The 21,655-nt window shown below is 42.3% G+C and overlaps 1 protein-coding gene across 5 annotated transcripts in view; it reads right to left on the bottom strand.

Annotated features, from left to right (window-relative positions):
• Spag17 (sperm associated antigen 17) overlaps positions 1-21,655 on the bottom strand; it is a 244,918-nt gene that overhangs the window by 19,321 nt on the left and 203,942 nt on the right. For 3 of the 5 annotated variants that reach the window (XR_015669308.1, XM_087634617.1, NM_001447409.1), the window contains 3 exon segments: positions 20,414-20,788; positions 17,751-17,887; positions 10,236-10,420 (listed from right to left, as the gene is read on the bottom strand). Coding sequence is in view for 2 of the 5 variants with exons in the window: in XM_087634617.1 (XP_087490743.1) it covers positions 10,236-10,420; positions 17,751-17,887; positions 20,414-20,788 (697 nt within the window). In the remaining 3 variants the exon portion in view is untranslated. 5 annotated transcript variants of the gene reach the window in all.

Below are 21,655 nucleotides of genomic sequence, written 5' to 3'. Positions count from 1 at the left end.
GTGGGCTAAGATGCTTATTGATAATAAGTTAGGTCTTCATAGCTAAAATTGCCATAGTGCTTCAGTTATTCTTTTTGCCTCAATTAGGCAGAAATAGTGTGATTAAAAATAATGTGATCAGAAAATAGTGTGAATTCAAAATAAAGACAAAAGGGAGTTGAAAAGAAAGGAAGACACAGCGTCAGGCCACACATGAGGGGATCTCTAGAAAATATCATGTTTTATTAACAGAGAACCTGTGGGCAAAGAAGGAAAGAAGATATCCAAGTGTTGAAAGGAAATACCTGTCAGTCAAAACCACTATTTCCAGCAAGGCCATCCTTCAGAAATAACTGATTTTATAAACCAGCAAAAGCCAAGGAAATCCATTACCACTAAACTTGTCTTATATGAAATCCTTAATGAGGTTCTTCAAGTAGAAACAAAAAGATGGAAATCACCATCATGAATATGTATGCAACTATAAAACTTACTGGAAAAGGGAAACGCATCGTCGAATCAGAACATGCTAGTACTGTAATATTGTTAACTGTACATACTAATGATGGTCACAGCATGTATGAAGTTTAAAGCCAAAGTGATCAAAAATATAGTGACAATAACTAGGAACTAACCATATAAAATTACACAAATTCTGACATCATATATCTAGATTGTGTGAAGAGCAAAGTCCCACAGTTTTGTTCGTAGTGGAAGCTGTTGCCAGCGTATTTGTAACTATGAGATGTTGATGAAGTGGGTTGTGGTGGTGCACTCCTTTACGATAAGAGGAGGCAGAGCTCGGTGAATTAAAGAAAAGCCTAGTCTACATTTCCAGTTCCAGGCCAGTAATGGTATATAGTGAGACACGGCTTTAAACAAACCAACGAAGATGCGTCTAGTAGCATTAGAGCCTGCGCTGAGGTGGCCATACAGAGGTAGTCATGTGGAACACTAGCTTTGGGCGACTAGCAAAGTGGGGCCCTGCAGGGCTTTGGCAGAACAAGAGCTTGGCAGCTTCTGTTGGAGCCTGGAGTAGCCATCAGCGGACTATCTCTGCTTCTAGAGTGTTTATGGGGGGTTGAGGGTTTCTGCACAGAATACCTTTCCAAATGCTTGTTACAAGGAAATTTCCAGTCATTCAAATCAAAATCCAGGTCCAGATCTCAATCTAGGTTGAGGTCCAGAAGTTCCCAATGGTATTGTACAAGGTCACAATCTTGATCCCACTCCCATAGGTGATCCAGGAGTAGGTCTTATAGTCAAGATTATCAAGGTTGTTCTGGATGGGGTAGCCATTCCCTGTGCCTTCTCAAATGCATCTTGCTGGCTATCAGGGAAAAGTGTGTCTGCAGCTATGATCTTGGAATGTTTGGATGAGCGTGTATTCCACAGAAGGAGATCTAAGGAAGCCTTCTCTAAACATGGTGCCTACTGTGCATGGCCAGGACAGGCTTTTGACAGGATTTGTGTTTGTATATTCTGAACTGTAGATGGTTCCAAGGAAGCTAAAGAGCATGCCAATGGAATGGAGCTTCATGGATGTGGAATTGGAGTTTATTCCTCTTCAACAGAGAAGGCACAGAGCCCAGCACCAGGAGTTTTGGAGGGACACCCTTTTGTCATGTGGTTGCATTTTACAGCAGACTTCAATCTTCAGAGCACTCCAGATCTAGTAGAAAACTCTCTTAAATGAACTTTTGTGCAATTGAAGCATCTCAGTTTTCAATATTGGACTGTAAAAATTACATGCAAAACATACTTTTCTAAAACACTTAATTTTGGACAACATGTGCAGAATGAAAACAGGTGTCAACTCCCACACTGTTGGGATTCTCCCAGAGGGTGGGGTCCGGGTATGATGATGGGATATAGGCCTCAGCTCAGGACACCTAAGACCAAGGTCTGAGCACAAAGGAGACTTATTTGCCATAGAGAGACAGTGGCAGGGAATATAAGCCAAAGACAGGAGATAGAAGACAAGAGAGAATGCAAAGGATTGCCTTTAGATAGAGAGGAGACAGACAGAGGTGGCCCATAGGCAAATGGTGATTTATAAAGGTAAAAAAGGAAACCCCGTGTAAGGACGAGGTATTTAATTTTAATTGGGCATGTGAAGTAGGTGAGCCAAAGGGGGCTTTTGATAGCTGGACCTTGGTAGACAACCTCAGGGAGAGGAAGTGGTCAAATAAGTGACTAGACCTTGGGGGCTACCTTTAGGAATATAGTGTGATGGGCTTTAGCAAGGCAGAGTGACTGTGGGGAGAAGGGCCAGGCCTGCCATTGCCGTGCTTGTCATGCTTCGGCTGTCCAGAGTCCCTTCAGTCACTTTCTCAGTACCACGTAGTGGAGAGCTTGGGTTCCATTTCTGATCATGCTATTCAGCTCATCTCTATCAAAGCGGGCGTTAAAGACTTTTGGAAGCCCGTCACGGAGCTGGGGTATTGTTTATGAAGGATCTTTTCTATCAGCTCCTAGTAGGCAAAGAGTACCGAGTGAAGCCACGTGACTTTTATACCTTGGATGACAGCTTTCGGTGGAGCTGACACGATGTTTTCATTGTGCATTCGTGTGGGGCGGAGCTTTGTTCAAAATTAAGTGTTTCAGAGAAGAATGCTTGCATGCGTGCTTTTTTTGCAGTCCGAATTTTGACAACTGAGATGCTTCTGCTGTACAAAACAATTCATTTCAAAGGTTTTGCTGCTAAATGGGCAGGAGTTCCTGCTGTGAAATGCCACCACCTCACAAAAAGCAATGATAAACAGCTCGATTGAAAAATAGCCTCACTGCAACCACCAGACAGCTACAGCAAGCATGTAGATGGGAGCAGAAAGGGAAAGCTTACAACTATGGAGAAGTACCAAAGCCCAGAGCTAGACAACTAGAGACCGAAGAAAAGAAGCCAGATGCTAAATAACAAGATGGCGACCTTGAGTCCTGCTCTGCTCATGTTGCATGTCCAAGTCTCCTAGTCAGAAGACACCAAGTGGCAGACCAGCTGAGAAGCTAAGCCAGAAGGAAGATCCAGCTCCCCGCTGCCTGTGAGCAAACCCTGGAGGTTCAAGGGCACACTGGGCCGAAAGTGGAAGGACTTCATACGAATGCTAAACAAAAGATGGGGCTGCATGAATTTATGGCTTTGAAGGTTTACTTCAAGTCAAAAAGATGGGAGAAAATAAAGGTGGACTCATCAGAAAGTAATCTAATTTGATAGCGGGTAATTATTTATGACTGATTGCTAAGGTGGCAACTGTAATTTCTTTGCCCATTGTCTATTTTTTATTCCCTTTAGCTAGCAAAAGTTCATACTTGACATAATATAAATAGAAATATCAAATAGTAGACACACAAGGAAATCTTTTTAGCTCTAGTATGAAAAGTCCTTTCACTTTCGGCCCAGTGTGCCCTTGAACCCCAAGGGGTTTGCTCACAGGCAGCAGGGAGCTGGATCTACCACTTGGTGTCTTCTGACTAGAAAATTTAAACATACAAGGAAAACACTGATAAAAATCAAGGGAACAGTGAACGTGATTGTTGGGGGGAGGGCGGTAATGGGGGGAGGATGGGGAGGGAAACACTCATATAGAAGGGGAGGGGGAGGGGTTAGGGGGATTTTGGCCCGGAAACTGGGAAAGGGAATAACATTTGAAATGTAAATAGGAAATACCCGTTAATAAAGATGGAAAAAATAAAATAAAAGAACTTCAGGCTTGTTCACAAGTAACTTCACCTCCTAAAACATCTTGCTGGCCCAGTACATGAAGACTTCTGTGCAAATATTGTAATGTTTCCATATCTGTACTGTATTCATGAGTGCAACATAAATATATCAATTTTTTAAATTTTATTTTTCTTGGATATTTTATGTATTTGCATTTCAAATGTTGTCCCCAATCCCCTCTCCCTGCTTCTATGATGAAGCTCCCCCTCCCATCTCAATGTTGGTCATTCCCCTACACAGCCTTATTTATAATAGCCAGAAGTCTCTCATATAGCGTGAAGTTAGTTTATTTCTTTCAGTACTAATTGTGGTATACAGTGAATTACTATTTTAAATTTTTGTTAAATGTATTTATCAGTACTTTTTGTCTTGATTCAACCATTGTCTTGTTTCCTTTTGGGTAGGTCATTGTTAATGCTTTGAAGACACATGTGACACTTCTGGGCTGACTTTGTACTTTTATGCAATTTTGATAAATTTATTTCTTTTAAAAAAATCAAGGGAAAATAAGTGCCAATACAATACTCGCTGGAGAGATGGCTCAGTGGTTAAGAGCATTGCCTGTTTTTCCAGACGTCCTGAGTTCAAATCCCAGCAACCACATGGTGGCTCACAACCATCTGTAATGAGATCTGATGCCCTCTTCTGGTGTGTCTGGTGTGTCTGAGGACAGTTAGTGTGTATTCACATACATAAAATTAAGTACAATACAAATTGGAGACTTCAGTATCACTTCCTACAATGAGTAGATCAACTAGAAAGGGGGAAAAAGTTCTCCACATGAATTCGGTCTTTGACCAAATGGACCTGGCAGACATATACTGAAGCTTCTATCTATGGACAACTGCCTGTAAATTCATCTCTAACACATGTGGAATGTTCTTTAAGGTAGACCAAAGGATGACTCACAAACGAGTCTTTAAAAACATAGATGATTATAATAACATCTAGTATCATTTCAGACAAGTACTCAATTACAGAAAGAATCTGGAAAATTCTGTGGAAATTAAGTCTTGTACTCCTGAATAATGGAAGAGGGAAAAGAGAAACTCAAAGGAGAGATTAGCAAGCAGGTAACGGGAGTCAGGTGCAGGCAGACATTGTGTGGGGCAGGAGAACTCCAAGAAATGTCTGTGCCAGTCTCCTCCCAGATATCTTGGAGGAAGCTCCTTAATACTCAGGAGGGTCTAAGGAGGTGAAATAGTCTATCCTGCTGGGAAGCTGCTTATGGCACAGGAAGTAATGACTCAAAGAAGTCCCTAACTCTGACCAGATTTACCAGATCACTTCCTCCCCAAGAATATATAATCAGTAAGGACACTCTGAGCCAAGCTGAGCTGACTAGAAGAGGCCCAGGTCAGCCAAGGCACCTGGAAGGAGCAGAGATCAGGTGAACTCCCTGAAGAGGTCCAGGTCACCGGAACTGCCTGAAAGAGACATTTCCCAATGTGTTGAGCAGCCTGCAGGCTGTGCAGTATTCTCCAAGTTTTCTATGTTTTGTGAGCTGTGAACCCTGCTGAGGTGAGCTTTGGTGATGTAGCGGTCTTTGAGGCACTTCTGTTCCTCTAAGTAACCTCTCACCCATATTCCTATAATTAACCCCAATAAAGCCTATTGCTTTACCAGGATGGACTTCTGTGGGCTCTCACTTTGGTCCGTCGTTGTTCCCTATGTGGGATGAGAAGACATTTCTTCATGGCCCCCCAGGAATAGTGTCAGACAACAATTAAAAAAGGAGAAAGATTTCAATTAAATAGTCCATTATTAGACATCAAGGACCTAGAAAAGGGATAAGCCTAACTCAGATTTGCTGAAGGAAGGAAAGAATAAAATAAAATAAAAAAAAAAAACAGAGCAGAAAATAAATCAACAATAAACAAAAAAGAACAGAGTCAATAAAACTGAGACTTTATTTTAAAAAGTAAAGAAAATTTATAGCTCTCAGCTTGCCAAAGAAAACTGGAGAAGAAAAAAAAGAAAAACAAAAACAAAAATTTACGATACTTCAGAAATAAAAACTGTCACAGAGAATTATAATGAACAGTTATATACCGCCAAATAGAATAACTCATATGGAATTTGAATATACTTCTTTAAAAACACAAATCATCACATAGATTGAGTCAGGAGGCAGATAATGATACTTAGAGAGAACGGGTGATTAATACAAGGCTTCCTAAGTCCCTTTTCACACTGCTGTGACAATGTGCTTCACAGAAGCAGCTTAAAGGAGCAAGGGTTCATTGTGGCTCATGCTTGAGGGATAGGCAGTCAGTCCAGTACAGTGGAGGAGGCATTCCTGTAAGTTGGCTGGCCATGATGCATCTTGGGGAAAAAGAGAGGTGTGTACTCATGTTAAATTTGTTTTCTCCTCTCTTATCCTTTTCAGTCAGTGTGCATGCGTGCTTGTGTGTGTGTGTGTGTGTGTGTGTGTGTGTGTGTGTGTGTGTCCTCCTATATTCAGGATGGCTCTTCCCTCTCTGAAGATGCTCTCACAGACATGCCCAGAAGTGTGTCTCCTACATGACTCTGTAGGTTAACAATGAAGATTAACCATTGGGAGTACCTGTCAATTTGACCCCTAAATCACATTTAATCCCCAGCATTCCCCCACTGGTCCACATAGACTCATGGCCACCTCAAAATGCAAAAATAAGTGTTCATTCCAACTTCAACTTCAGCCCAGCACCACCTTAAATAGTTGCAAGCTAGGATAAAAAAAATCACAAGAAGACTATATATTTTTGATGGACATTGATGTGAAAACCTAGTAGTATATCAAGACATGCTATGATGTCTGAGTTAATTGTATGTGTGAAAATCAGTCAATGTAATACCTTTACATAGCCAAAGATTAAAACTGATCATCTCAATTGACACACACAAAGTGTCTGCAAAGTCTGATATATTTTCCTAAATAAAAACTCTAAATGGTTTGGGCAAGGAGGGAAAGTTGCTTCACATCATAAGGACTCCTCCGAGAGGCTGAGAAGATGAAGTCTTTCCTCTTGAGGTCTAATGAAAGGTAAATGTACTCGCACTTACCACCATGGCATGCCGTAGCATGAAAAGCACCATGAAAAGCCATCAAATGACAGAAAGAAAAGGCATGCAAATTGGAAAAGAGGAGGTAAAATTTTCTCTTTGCCTAAAAGCCAGATAGTGCAGGAGAAAATATTCTAGTGTGAATAAATTGCATAAAGTTGTCTGGTACAAGATTAACCTTCAAATATTAATAGAATTTTTATATTGCAAAACTGTAGCTGAAATATTGAGATGAAGTCACATGTGATAGCACTGAGAAGTCACACCATTAACCAAGGATATATCGATATATTCAGAGCCACAAGATACTGTGAAAGACACCGAGGAAAACAAATGGATGCCAAGATGCCTTGTGTCCATGGACTAGAAGAAACACCCACAAGAATCAAGGTGTGGTAGCTAGCATATACTTGCAATTCCAGCACTTGAGAAGCTGAGGCAGGAGGACTGCTGTACATTTAAGGCCAATCAATGCTAGATACTGGGAGCCCCCTCCTTAAGAGCAAAACCGAAAGCGAAATACACACAATACTTAGAGTGTGTAATTGTGTAGCAGTGTACTTGTGCAGCAGTCTTCTCCAAACCTCAGTGGTTCCTCTTTGCAGACAGTGTTGGCTGGTTCTATGTCAGCTTGGCACAAGCTAGAGTCACAGCAAAGGAGGGAGTCTCAATTAAGAAAATGCCTCCAGGACTCCCAGTAGAAGGATAAAGATACCAGCTTACTCACAAAACCTTTGACCCAAAATTTGTCCTGACTCTAAGAAGTGCAGAGACAAAAATGGAGCAGAGAGTAAGGGAATGTCCAACCAATGACTGGCCCAACTTGAGACCCATCCCATGGGTAAAAATCAATCCTGTAGATACTCTGTTATGCTTACAGACAAGAGCCTAGTATGACTGTACTCTGAGAGGCTTGACCCGGCAGCTGACTGAAACAGATGCAGATACTCACAGCCAAACATTGGACAGAGGTCAGGGACTCTTATGGAAAAGCTGGGAGGAGGATTGAAAGCCCTGAAGGGGATAGGAACTCCACAGGAAGACCTACAGAGTCAACTAACCTGGATCCTGGGAGCTCTCAGAGACTGTGAGCCACCAACCGAAAAGCATACATGGGCTGGACTGAGGTCCCAGTACATACGTAGCAGACGTGCAGCTCAGTCTCCAGGCGGGACCCTCACCAACTGGACCAGGGACTGTCCCTAAAGCTGTAGCCTGACTGGAATCTGTTCCCCAACAGGGCTACCTTGTCTGTCCTCAGTGGGGGAGGATGTGCCTAATCCTTCAGAGACTTGATGCTCCAGGTTGGGGGAGGGGATAACAAAGGAGCACCCTCTCAGAGGAAAAAGGGAGGGAGGTTAGGGGGAGAGACTCTGGGGTGGGGGGGGACATCTGAGGCAGCATTTGGAATGCAAACAAATAAATTGGTGCCACAGAACTGGAATTTTTTTCTGTAGAAGAATGAAAATGGAGCTGCATTTAAGACTATAACCCCAAAATCAATCTAGAATGGACAAAAACTGAAACATGATACATCAAACTATAACATTCCAGGATAAATACATAAGGGGAGAAGTCTTACAGATATTTGATCTTGGCAATGACTTTGGTTGTCACAAAAAGCCAAGGACCCAATATAGACTAAGTAGGTAATACTGTATCAAAGTAAAAACTTTTGTACTACAAGGTAACAACAAAGTGAAGTTGCATTGGAAGCAGGCAACAAGCACAGAAAAAATAACCACAAAGCTCCTTTATGATCGGTCACTTAAAATTACAAAGAACTCATTAGATTCAGCTGTGGAAACAAAAACAAAAAATCTGATGTAAAAATGAGCAAATTGAATTAGCATTCCTCCACTGAACACATAAAAATGGCCAATTAGCACATTAAAACATACATTATCAATTATCAGACAAATAAATTAAAACCATTGGGAGCTACCACCACATACCCAGTAAGATGACTATTTTAAGAGAAAACCCAGTGATAAGACATATTGGACATCTGAGCAGTCACAGGGCCTGGCGTCCCTCCTCTTTTGGAAGTTCTTCCAAAAGAACTTAAACGTCAGTCTTGTAAGGATGGGTAAACACTGCCCTGTATCCTGCAGTGCCATTCATGATAGCCAAGATAGGAAAGCAATTTAGATAGCCATCAACAGATGTGTGGAGAAAGATGGATACAAACAGTGATTATTATTCAAACCTGATTCAAGAGATAATGCGTTTTGCTATTGCATGGATAAACCTAGACGTTAGCACAGCAAGTGAAAGAAGTGAGACTTAGAAAATGTATCACCCCACTTTCATGTAGACTCTAAAACACAAACCAAAACACACAGAAATGGAGAACAAGAGTGGCTACCAGGGCTTGAATCAAGACAGGAGGAGGAAACAGGTCAAAGTCTTTAAGCGAGGGCTGGCTGGAGAGGTAGCTCACTGGTTAAGAGCACATAGTGTTCAGTCGTCCAGAGGATCTGAGTTCTGGTTCCAGCATCTCCACTGAGTATCTTACCACATCCTGTAATTCCAATTCCAGGGACAATAAGGCACCTTTGTAAACAAGTCTAGAGACTTACTGTTCCTGAGGACTGGGGGCAGGAAAGCTGAACTACCTACAGGAGTCCTGCTGAGGAGATTCTGGCTGCTCTCGACACAAACATTACTTGCATCACTGCAATAATCTTTTGAGATATCTATGTGTCCTATGTTATCATGTCCCAATTCTTAAATATGCACAGTACTTTTGAGCGTGCTTTTCCTATCAGACACACAACTGTGGTCATTTTTTTTTGAGGTCATCACAGTTGGTGATTATTGTAGTGTGATGGCTAGTATTGGTTGCCAACTTGACATACCTGGAAAGAATTTCAATTGAGGAACTGTTTCCATCAGATTGGCCAGTAGGCAAGTCTATGGGGGCATTTCCTGGATCAATGATTAATGCGGGAAGGCCCAGCCCACAGTGGGTGAGGCCACCCGGGCAGGCTTTTCTGGGTTCTATAATGAAGCATGCTGGCAAACACTGAGTCCCCCCATGGTCTCTGCTTCATTTCTTACCTCCAGGTTTTTCCCTTGAGTCCCTTCCCTGACTTCCCTTCATAACTGAATATGACCACAAGCTGGAATCAACCCTCCTGTGTTCAAGCTCCTTTAGGTCATGGTGTTTAGGGCAGCAAGAGAGAGCAAATCAGGACGTCCCATTTCAAGTCCTGAGTATTAATTACTGAAGTGCTTGTACAAATTATTTGTTTTTGCTGGGTTAGATCCAGAGTTGTGTGGCTTCTACTGAAGCATGACTAAGGACTTATAGAAGGCACAAATGCAGATATGACATTATTGTCTATACTGACTTGTCGAAGAATGAATGAAAGGATAAAGAAATAAATGGTGTGATTATTCAGAATTCAAGATGTCATTACAGTTCCGTAAATGGTCATCAATATAGGAAAGACAAGCATTAAGACACCTGGTGCCTTTGCCTCACCTGCAGAAGTCCACACCAACATTCTTGAGCTTCACAATCGTTGCATAGGTGTGTCCTTCTTTAAGCACTCCAAACTGTATTGATGGTGGGAGAAGGTGGAACCCGAAAGGGGATACGTCTGGGTTATAAATAGCAGCACATGCAATGGAGGATGTGTTCACTTTTCCTCCAACAGAATCTTCCACCTAGGTAGAGCAGAGACATTGACAAAAGGGAGAAGGGGAGTTTTCGATTAAAAAAAAAATACCACTGACACCAGAGAATGACCGCTTGGCTGAGGGAAGACTTTAAAATGTACATGCAATCTTAACATCATCCTTATATAAATATTTTAGGTCTTGTTTTAAAGGAAGGCAAGTGCAAGTTCAGAGCTGAAGGAAATCATTTGTGTGAGTGCTTAAATAGTGAATTCTTAACCCCAGGTTGGCCCGATTCGCAGGTCCATGTTCTTTCCTCTGGGGCAGTGGCTAGCCAGGGTTGCTTAGGTTCCTGCAGAATCTTCTGGAATACTCAAGATTACGGGTCCTGTCCCTGGAGTTTCAGACTCTCTGTGTCTAGAGTGGGGAGGGTTTTGTATTTAAAACATTCTCTGGGGGGTTGGGGATTTAGCTCAGTGGTAGAGCGCTTGCCTAGCAAGCGCAAGGCCCTGAGTTCGGTCCCTACCTCCGGAAAAAAAATAAAAGAAAAAAAAAAAGGGAAAAAAATTCTCTGGTATTGCCAATGCTACTGATCAGGAAGCCACACAGTAAGCTTCTGCTCTCTGCCCATCACCAACATCACCCAATAACTGAGCTGCAGACTCTCCTGTCACATATCAGAACTAGAGAGTCAGAATCTGCACCTCTGACAAACCCATACATAATACGTATGCACATTCAAGTTTTCAAGCATGAATATCAGTTACGTATGCACGGCAACATGACTCGACTGTAACAGGGGGTCACCATGGTGATGGCCAGCATGTGCCGTGGAAGTAAAGGAAGGATAATCTTTTTCTGTTTTGACTTGTGAGCATAAGCAAGTATTGCTATAAGAGCTGGTGGGAAAACTTTATCTAAAAGGCTCTGCGGACGGATAGAAGGGAGGAAAGCACAGTGGCTGAAGGAGAGTGAGCTGGGCAGGAAGACGGAAGAGCGTGTTTTAACTAATAGATTGCTATGGTCCGTTTTCAGTACGAGGTGCCTGTAGGGCTCGTCAGTGTCATAGAGAACAAGAGGTGCGAGGTCTCTCCTCTTCCTTGGGTGTTGCTTGGTGCCTACTGGTCTGAGAACTTTGAAAGCCGGAACGTATAGGTTTGTAATATGACTGAGCCCATGATCAGAAAAGGAGGCAGTCTCAAGTCTCAAATTATTTATTACATAAAGCTTTGATCCCTAGGCTGACAAGGTGAGGAATTTGGGAAGGGGGCATGTCCTGACCTATAGAGAAGGAGAACAGGAATTTCTTTTTTTTTTTTTTTATTAACTTGAGTATTTCTTATATACATTTCGAGTGTTATTCCCTTTCCCGGTTTCCAGGCAAACATCCCCCTCCCCCCTCCCCTTCCTTATGGGTGTTCCCCTCCCCACCCTCCCCCCATTGCCGCCCTCCCCCCAACAGTCTAGTTCACTGGGGGTTCAGTCTTAGCAGGACCCAGGGCTTCCCCTTCCACTGGTGCTCTTACTAGGATATTCATTGCTACCTATGAGGTCAGAGTCCAGGGTCAGTCCATGTATAGTCTTTAGGTAGTGGCTTAGTCCCTGGAAGCTCTGGTTGCTTGGCATTGTTGTACATATGGGGTCTCAAGCCCCTTCAAGCTCTTCTAGTTCTTTCTCTGATTCCTTCAACGGGGGTCCTATTCTCAGTTCAGTGGTTTGCTGCTGGCATTCGCCTCTGTATTTGCTGTATTCTGGCTGTGTCTCTCAGGAGCGATCTACATCCGGCTCCTGTCGGTCTGCACTTCTTTGCTTCATCCATCTTGTCTATATGGGTGGCTGTATATGTATGGGCCACATGTGGGGCAGGCTCTGAATGGGTGTTCCTTCAGTCTCTGTTTTAATCTTTGCCTCTCTCTTCCCTGCCAAGGGTATTCTTGTTCCCCTTTTAAAGAAGGAGTGAAGCATTCACATTTTGATCATCCATCTTGAGTTTCATTTGTTCTAGGCATCTGGGTAATTCAACCATTTGGGCTAATAGCCACTTATCAATGAGTGCATACCATGTGTGTTTTTCTGTGATTGGGTTACCTCACTCAGGATGATATTTTCCAGTTCCATTCATTTGCCTAGGAATTTCATAAAGTCATTGTTTTTGATAACTGAGTAATATTCCATTGTGTAGATGTACCACATTTTCTGTATCCATTCCTCTGTTGAAGGGCATCTGGGTTCTTTCCAGCTTCTGGCTATTATAAATAAGGCTGCGATGAACATAGTGGAGCACGTGTCATTTTTATATGTTGGGGCATCTTTTGGGTACATGCCCAAGAGAGGTATAGCTGGATCCTCAGGTAGTTCAACGTCCAATTTTCTGAGGAGCCTCCAGACTGATTTCCAGAATGGTTGTACCAGTCTGCAATCCCACCAACATTGGAGGAGTGTTCCTCTTTCTCCACATCCTCGCCAGCATCTGCTGTCACCTGAGTTTTTGATCTTAGCCATTCTCACTGGTGTGAGGTGAAATCTCAGGGTTGTTTTGATTTGCATTTCCCTTATGACTAAAGATGTTGAACATTTCTTTAGGTGTTTCTCAGCCATTCGGCATTCCTCAGCTGTGAATTCTTTGTTTAGCTCTGAACCCCATTTCTTAATAGGGTTATTTGTCTCCCTGCGGTCTAACTTCTTGAGTTCTTTGTATATTTTGGATATAAGGCCTCTATCTGTTGTAGGATTGGTAAAGATCTTTTCCCGATCTGTTGGTTGCTGTTTTGTCCTAACCACAGTGTCCTTTGCCTTACAGAAGCTTTGCAGTTTTATGAGATCCCATTTGTCGATTCTTGATCTTAGAGCATAAGCCATTGGTGTTTTGTTCAGGAAATTTTTTCCAGTGCCCATGTGTTCCAGATGCTTCCCTAGTTTTTCTTCTATTAGTTTGAGTGCGTCTGGTTTGATGTGGAGGTCCTTGATCCACTTGGACTTAAGCTTTGTACAGGGTGATAAGCATGGATTAATCTGCATTCTTCTACATGTTGACCTCCAGTTGAACCAGCACCATTTGCTGAAAATGCTATCTTTTTTTCCATTGGATGGTTTTGGCTCCTTTGTCAAAAATCAAGTGACCATAGGTGTGTGGGTTCATTTTTGGGTCTTCAATTCTATTCCATTGGTTTAACTGTCTGTCTCTGTACCAATACCATGCAGTTTTTATCACTATTGCTCTGTAATACTGCTTGAGTTCAGGGATAGTGATTCCCCCTGAAGTCCTTTTATTGTTGAGGATAGTTTTAGCTATCCTGGGTTTTTTGTTATTCCAGATGAATTTGCAAATTGTTCTGTCTAACTCTTTGAAGAATTGGATTGGTATTTTGATGGGGGTTGTATTGAATCTGTACATCGCTTTTGGTAAAATGGCCATTTTTACTATATTAATCCTGCCAATCCATGAGCATGGGAGATCTTTCCATCTTCTGAGGTCTTCTTCAATTTCTTTCTTCAGTGTCTTGAAGTTCTTATTGTACAAATCTTTTACTTGCTTGGTTAAAGTCACACCGAGGTACTTTATATTATTTGGGTCTATTATGAATGTGTCGTTTCCCTAATTTCTTTCTCGGCTAGTTTCTCTTTTGTGTAGAGGAAGGCTACTGATTTATTTGAGTTAATTTTATACCCAGCCACTTTGCTGAAGTTGTTTATCAGCTTTAGTAGTTCTCTGGTGGAACTTTTGGGATCACTTAAATATACTATCATATCATCTGCAAATAGTGATATTTTGACTTCTTCTTTTCCGATCTGTATCCCCTTGACCTCCTTTTGTTGTCTGATTGCTCTGGCTAGAACTTCAAGAACTATATTGAATAAGTAGGGAGAGAGTGGGCAGCCTTGTCTAGTCCCTGATTTTAGTGGGATTGCTTCAAGTTTCTCTCCATTTACTTTAATGTTAGCAACTGGTTTGCTGTATATTGCTTTTACTATGTTTAGGTATGGGCCTTGAATTCCTATTCTTTCCAGGACTTTTATCATGAAGGGGTGTTGAATTTTGTCAAATGCTTTCTCAGCATCTAATGAAATGATCATGTGGTTTTGTTCTTTCAGTTTCTTTATATAATGGGTTACGTTGATGGTTTTCCGTATATTAAACCATCCCTGCATGCCTGGGATGAAGCCTACTTGATCATGATGGATGATCGTTTTGATGTGCTCTTGGCTTCGGTTTGCCAGAATTTTATTGAGTATTTTTACGTCGATATTCATAAGGGAAATTGGTCTGAAGTTCTCTTTCGTTGTTGGGTCTTTGTGTGGTTTAGGTACAAGAGTAATTGTGGCTTCATAGAAGGAATTCGGTAGTGCTCCATCTGTTTCAATTTTGTGGAATAGTTTGGATAATACTGGTATGAGGTCTTTTATGAAGGTCTGAAAGAATTCTGCACTAAACCCGTCTGGACCTGGGCTCTTTTTAGTTGGGAGACCTTTAATGACTGCTTCTATTTCCTTAGGAGCTATGGGGTTGTTTAACTGGTTTATCTGTTCCTGGTTTAACTTAGGTACCTGGTATCTGTCTAGGAAATTGTCCATTTCCTGCAGATTTTCAAGTTTTGTTGAATATAGGCTTTTATAGTAAGATCTGATGATTTTTTTGAATTTCCTCTGAATCTGTAGTTATGTCTCCCTTTTCATTTCTGATTTTGTGAATTTGGACACACTCTCTGTGTCCTCTCGTTAGTCTGGCTAAGGGTTTATCTATCTTGTTGATTTTCTCAAAGAACCAACTTTTGGTTCTGTTGATTCTTTCTATGGTCCTTTTTGTTTCTACTTGGTTGATTTCAGCTCTGAGTTTGATTATTTCCTGCCTTCTACTCCTCCTGGGTGTATTTGCTTCTTTTTGTTCTAGAGCTTTTAGGTGTGCTGTCAAGCTGCTGACATATGCTCTTTCCTGTTTCTTTCTGCAGGCTCTCAGAGCTATGAGTTTTCCTCTTAGCACAGCTTTCATTGTGTCCCATAAGTTTGGGTATGTTGTACCTTCATTTTCATTAAATTCTAAAAAGTTTTTAATTTCTTTCTTTATTTCTTCCTTGACCAGGTTATCATTGAGTAGAGAGAGCATTGTTCAATTTCCACGTATATGTGGGCATTCTTCCCTTATTGTTATTGAAGACCAGTTTTAGGCCGTGGTGGTCCGATAGCACGCATGGGATTATTTCTATCTTTCTGTACCTGTTGAGGCCTGTTTTTTGACCAATTATATGGTCAATTTTGGAGAAAGTACCATGAGGAGCTGAGAAGAAGGTATATCCTTTTGCTTTAGGATAGAATGTTCTATAAATATCTGTTAAGTCCATTTGGCTCATGACTTCTCTTAGTCTGTCTACGTCTCTGTTTAATTTCTGTTTCCATGATCTGTCCATCGATGAGAGTGGGGTGTTGAAATCTCCCACTATTATTGTGTGAGGTGCAATGTGTGTTTTGAGCTTTAGTAAGGTTTCTTTTACGTATGTAGGTGCCCTTGTATTTGGGGCATAGATATTTAGGATTGAGAGTTCATCTTGTTGGATTTTTCCTTTGATGAATATGAAGTGTCCTTCCTTATCTTTTTTGATGACTTTTAGTTGAAAATTGATCTTATTTGGTATTAGAATGGCTACTCCAGCTTGCTTCTTCCGACCATTTGCTTTGAAAGTTGTTTTCCAGCCTTTCACTCTGAGGTAGTGTCTGTCTTTGTCTCTGAGGTGTGTTTCCTGTAGGCAGCAGAATGCAGGGTCCTCGTTGCGTATCCAGTTTGTTAATCTATGTCTTTTTATTGGGGAGTTGAGACCATTGATGTTGAGAGATATTAAGGAATAGTGATTATTGCTTCCTGTTATATTCATATTTGGATGTGAGGTTATGTTTGTGTGCTTTTCTTCTCTTTGTTTTGTTGCCAAGACAATTAGTTTCTTGCTTCTTCTAGGGTATAGCTTGCCTCCTTATGTTGGGCTTTACCATTTATTATCCTTTGTAGTGCTGGATTTGTAGAAAGATATTGTGTAAATTTGGTTCTGTCATGGAATATCTTGGTTGAGAACAGGAATTTCTTATGATGGGGTGGGGTAGGGGCAGCATGGCCATGGCACAGAATGGCAACCTTAAAAACCACTTTGTTACCAATTTATCATGGTTGCCAGTTTTGTCTTTTTTTCTATGCTGGCATCCAATTATGTAGAATTGTATATTGAAAACTACTTAATTTCCAGTAAACTTTTGAATTTATTATTCTATTTCCAATAACATGAGACCATACTTTGTGCCGGCTAAAGTTCTTTGGATGTTATCCTGAGCTTCATTAAGAGAAAGGTCTTGGGATTTGTGTGTAAGGGATACAGGCCCTCCTTAGAGGTAGGAGCTTATCAGAAGAGTTATTAATGCCATAAACAGACAGACTGACAGCACCAAGGTGAGGGATTGGAGAAGCATCCAAGCCCACATTGATAGCCAGCCTGTTTTAAAACAGGATTCCTATGAGACTGCAGCTGATCTTGTCCAACCTCATTGGTCACCCACAACCCAGAGGATTGCAAAGAGCCTGTCTCCCAAGATAATCTGTCTTCCCCAAAGCAGACTACTCCAGCAGAGACTACAGCTCCACGCATAGCTCCCAGAGCTGTATCAATTTCCCCAATCCCAAGCCCCTCCTGCACTCCTATAACAGGTCCCAGCTAGCTTTTCCCCTTTGCAGCCTCCCTTCATTCTCCGTGTTAGTGACCACAGTACACAGAACACAGAACACAGTTAGTTGAAGTCAGACTCTGGTTTCTTTTTGTATTTTGTCTCTTTATGATCCTTCGGATATCTAACACGTGTGACAGAGTAGCAGGTCCCTCCTTACAGGTTTCAGAGGAAGTGGTTGCGTGGGAAGATCATATAGTTTCCTTTTCCTTTGGCCCAAGGTTAGCAGTTCCTCAGGGTGACCAGGCAGTGTTGAAAGAATAGCAGGTGGCAATAGACAGCCTTAAGTGAGGGTGCACAGGCAGGGAGGGCAAGGGTCGAGGCAAACAAGTGACTTTAGGTTTGCAAACATAAAAGGCTGCAGTTTGAAGAATTATTGTCATTTAGCCAGAATGGAGGGACTTTACAAAAGGGCATAGCTCTGACTGACAAGCAGAAGGGAGGCCATTGGTGCCCGTAAAGGACAGAGAGCACCTGAATTATTCTTCCCAGTGTGACCACTCCCAGGACCTGCCAGCCAGCTGGTGAGACACAGGAGCTGGTATGAGCCAGTGGCAGCAGAGCACCGCCTTTTTTGTGCTCCTGTGGAGGAATGGTGGGGGCACAAAGCTGGCACCAGCCTCGCCACATTTCAATTGCACAGAATGCCCTGGGAGGCTTGCCCAAGCATCTCTGTTACCTTGGTGTGAGGCTGACACTTGGGCTTGCAGCTCATCATGTAATGAGGTAACCTCACTTTCTCTTTTCTTGCTTTTCCAGTAACATCCTGCAGCAATGACTGGGTTGGAATTTTGATTGGCATAAAATTTTCTGGTTCTGTTAGAGAATAAGTTTAAGTTAGAGCACATCTGAGATATTGTTAGAACATAGAAGGGCATGGACCAGCCTGGAAATGTCTCCAGTCACTCTTTGTAATTAATTTTTGCTTTAGTATTATATAATAATAATATATATTTACTTTATTATATATGTGCATGTGGGTGTGTTTCTTTGCATGTAGTTGTTAGTATGTGGTATGTGAGTATTTGTGTGTGCACGTGTGCATGTGTGTGTGTAGGGGCAGGCGTCTCAGAGGCCAGAAGGCAGCACTGGATCTCTTGGAGGCTGAGCCATCTCTCCAGTCCTGTCTTTAAGCCTTAAAGGGCTTATTTAAAGAAGTAAAATCTTTCATCAGTCTTTGTTTTCCGTTTGCTCATCCTGCTAGGTAATTCTACAGACATTGCCTCTCTCTGTTCTTTTCAGCTTCTCTGAGATGGCAGGCAGGTGCTGGTAGCATCGGTGAACAGAATCCTACCTTTTCAAGTAACTTCCCTACAGTGAGCTCATCTTGAACTTTGGGATTCTGGATCCTTTCCGTTAAGTTAGCAAGGGTAGCTAGTGAAACACTGACGTTGAAAGATTTCCTCCCACGGAGGGGCCCCACCTTCAGAAATTTCCAGTCTATTCCAATTCCTATACCTCTAAAATTTGGCATAGTAATTATCAACGGATGAAACCAGAGATTTAAATCCTTAGCTTGGTAACTCTCCCCCCATCTCTTTCTCTTTCTGTCTCTTTACAGATGAGGAACACTGAAGTCTAGAAGATAACGTTTCCTAAGAAGCTGTAATGAGTGTCAGGGGTGGAGTGTGAACCCCAATGAGTCACATTCCGTAGGGCACCAAACCTATCTGGGCACCATCATCTCAGGGTAGCTTCTGGGAAAACAGATTTCTGGACATAGGCTAGACAGGTCCTGCTGTCAATCAGGAGTAAGCAGGATCTCTGGAGGTGGAACTTGGCAGTTAGTGTTCTGCCGTCTGTGGGCCGCTGTTCTTCATGGAGGCAGCCGTTCTAACAGCTTTATCCGATGGTGTTAATTATCTCACAACATTATTACTCCTGAAAGTGCTGATGAGGAGTTTGTCATGTGCCTCGTGCAGTGCCAAGAAGTCCATGTATATTAAGCAATTCAATTTTCACAACTCTCCTACGCATATAGCCATGTGCATATCATGATTTCTGCTGGCAGAAGAGGAGACAGAAGAACTAGAAGGTCTTTGCCCCACAGCATGTTATACAGGCTAATTTTCTGACCAACCTTGATTCTTCTTTTTTCTCAAATACCCATTCAGTTGACCAGTCCTAACGGACTCACTTCAGTGAAGAATTTTCAAGTAATATATATATATATATATTTTTTTTTCTTACCACTTTTCTCTGTAGGTGCGTATATGTTGTTAGGTATATGTCCACATTCCTCTGTGTGTGTGTGGGTGTGTGTGAGGGTATGTGGGGGTGTGTGGGAGTGTTGGGGCTGTGGGTGTGTGTGTGAGGGTATGTGGGGCTGTGGGGGTATGGGTGCATGTTGCTATGTTGTCCAAATGGCCTAAACTTAAAATCCTCCTGCCTCAGCTTCTTAAGTAGGTGTAACCTCTCCGTTTTCAAATTTTCTGAGTGTGAGTGTTTTACCCATGTGTATGTCTGCGTACTGCATGAATACCTGATCCAAGGCAGCCACTTGTAACTGGAGTTATAGATGGCTGGAAGTTCCATGTGGCTGAATTAGAATCCAGGTACTCTAGAGGAGCGGCCAGTGCCACCTTCCCTCCCCAAGAGGCCAAACCATCTGCTTCTGCCTTTACCAACTAAATCACACACACACACACACACACACACACACACACACACACACACACACACACACAATTATATATAACATATTAGAAATATATACTGTAAATATATAAATTGTATGATTCTGGGGAGAAAGGTCAGTCAGTGAAGCATTTCCTGCCCATGAGGATCTGAACTTGGATTCTTAGCATCCATGGGAAAATGCTAGGTATGGCAGCCTGCGCCTGAAATCGCAGGGCTCCATGGGAAAATGCTAGGTATGGCAGCCTGCGCCTGAAATCGCAGGGCTCCATGGGGAAATGCTAGGTATGGCAGCCTGCGCCTGAAATCGCAGGGCTCCATGGGGAAATGCTAGGTATGGCAGCCTGCGCCTGAAATCGCAGGGCTCCATGGGGAAATGCTAGGTATGGCAGCCTGCGCCTGAAATCGCAGGGCTCCATGGGGAAATGCTAGGTATGGCAGCCTGCGCCTGAAATCGCAGGGCTCCATGGGGAAATGCTAGGTATGGCAGCCTGCGCCTGAAATCGCAGGGCTCCATGGGAAATGCTAGGTATGGCAGCCTGCGCCTGAAATCGCAGGGCTCCATGGGAAATGCTAGGTATGGCAGCCTGAGCCTGAAATCGCAGTGCCGGGGCATCCTGCGTCCTGGGAGGATCCTGCACTCTGAAGACGGAAGATGTTTACTTCACACCTGTGAGGTAAAGAAAGCGAAGAATATAGCCATACCTTCAGTAGGCGGTCTGGAGATATTTTCCATTTGGCTTTGACCAGCAGGCTCCTTGGTAGATTTTATTAGATTTTCAATTTGGTTTTGGCTAGCAGACTTCTTGGTAGAAATTTTAAACTTTTCAGTGTGGTTCTGGCCAGCAGGTTCCTTGGTAGCGTTGGTTTCAATTTCACTTTGACTTTGACTATATGACTCCTTGGGAGATTTTGTTAAATGTTCATATTGGTTTGGGGGAGAAGGGGTCTGGAGATATTTGGTTACATATTCAGTTTCCTTTTGGCCAGTAGATTCCTGGCTATTCTCAGCAACCTCCTGGTTTGGAAGGGGATGTGCATCTGAGACTTCTTTTTTTGCATCTACAGTCAGTGTAGAATCTAAAATCCCCAAACAAACAATGTAAGTCACAGTGTGGCCAATGACACAGAGACCACCAACGCTTATACAAACACTGGACAATGGGCTTCTCAATGAGCAGGGTGCCTCCCCACTCTCCTGAAAAGGACTCTGTATGACAGCATCATTGAGAGATTCCTCATAACATGATCCTGGCTTGCCACTAACAAACAAGGTAGTGTCTGCAGAGTGCATACTCCCTAGGATCTGGCTGGATCTTGTGGGCAGAAGAACCCGATGGAGCTGTCACCTTCTGCCTCTGCCTTTACCCACTAAACAAAAATGATTCCCGACATATTCATTACTTTGAAAATGCATCTCTTTGTTAGAATATGTATCTTTAAGAAACAGATACAGTATGAAACAATTATATATATATACATATATATATAATTGGGAAGGCAAATAAATCTAAAACTGCTTAAGTCAAACGGTCAGAGTGTGGACTGTGAGGGGGATATAGACTGGACTGTAAAAGAGCTTAAATAATAATAGTGATAATAATAATAATAATAATAATAATAATAATAATAATAATAATAAATAAAGACTGTCCCGAAAGCCTGTTGTCCTTCCAAGGAGTGGGCCGGGGTTTCTACAGGCTGTGGAGAACTTGACAACTCAGGACCATCAACTCAGGATCACTGATCTCTCCTCACCGCAATCACAAGTTGTTTTTCTAGCCCTGAACTTTGCTTTGCAAGAGCCATTAAACAGACATGCTTTGTCTGACCAGGCACAGTCTGGGTAGAGGTACTGTAGGTATAACATTATGCAGTGGAAAGTTCTTTTCTTTGGGTCTTCTCACTATTTGGCTTACTGAGAAGAAAGGCTGCATTCCATTTCAA

The sequence above is a fragment of the Rattus norvegicus genome, chromosome 2 (assembly GCF_021556685.1).
Source record: "Rattus norvegicus strain SHRSP/BbbUtx chromosome 2, alternate assembly SHRSP_T2T, whole genome shotgun sequence".
Taxonomy (NCBI): Eukaryota; Metazoa; Chordata; class Mammalia; order Rodentia; family Muridae; genus Rattus; species Rattus norvegicus.
Note: the sequence above shows the minus strand (reverse complement) of the source record. Positions and strands in the feature narration are given on the sequence as shown.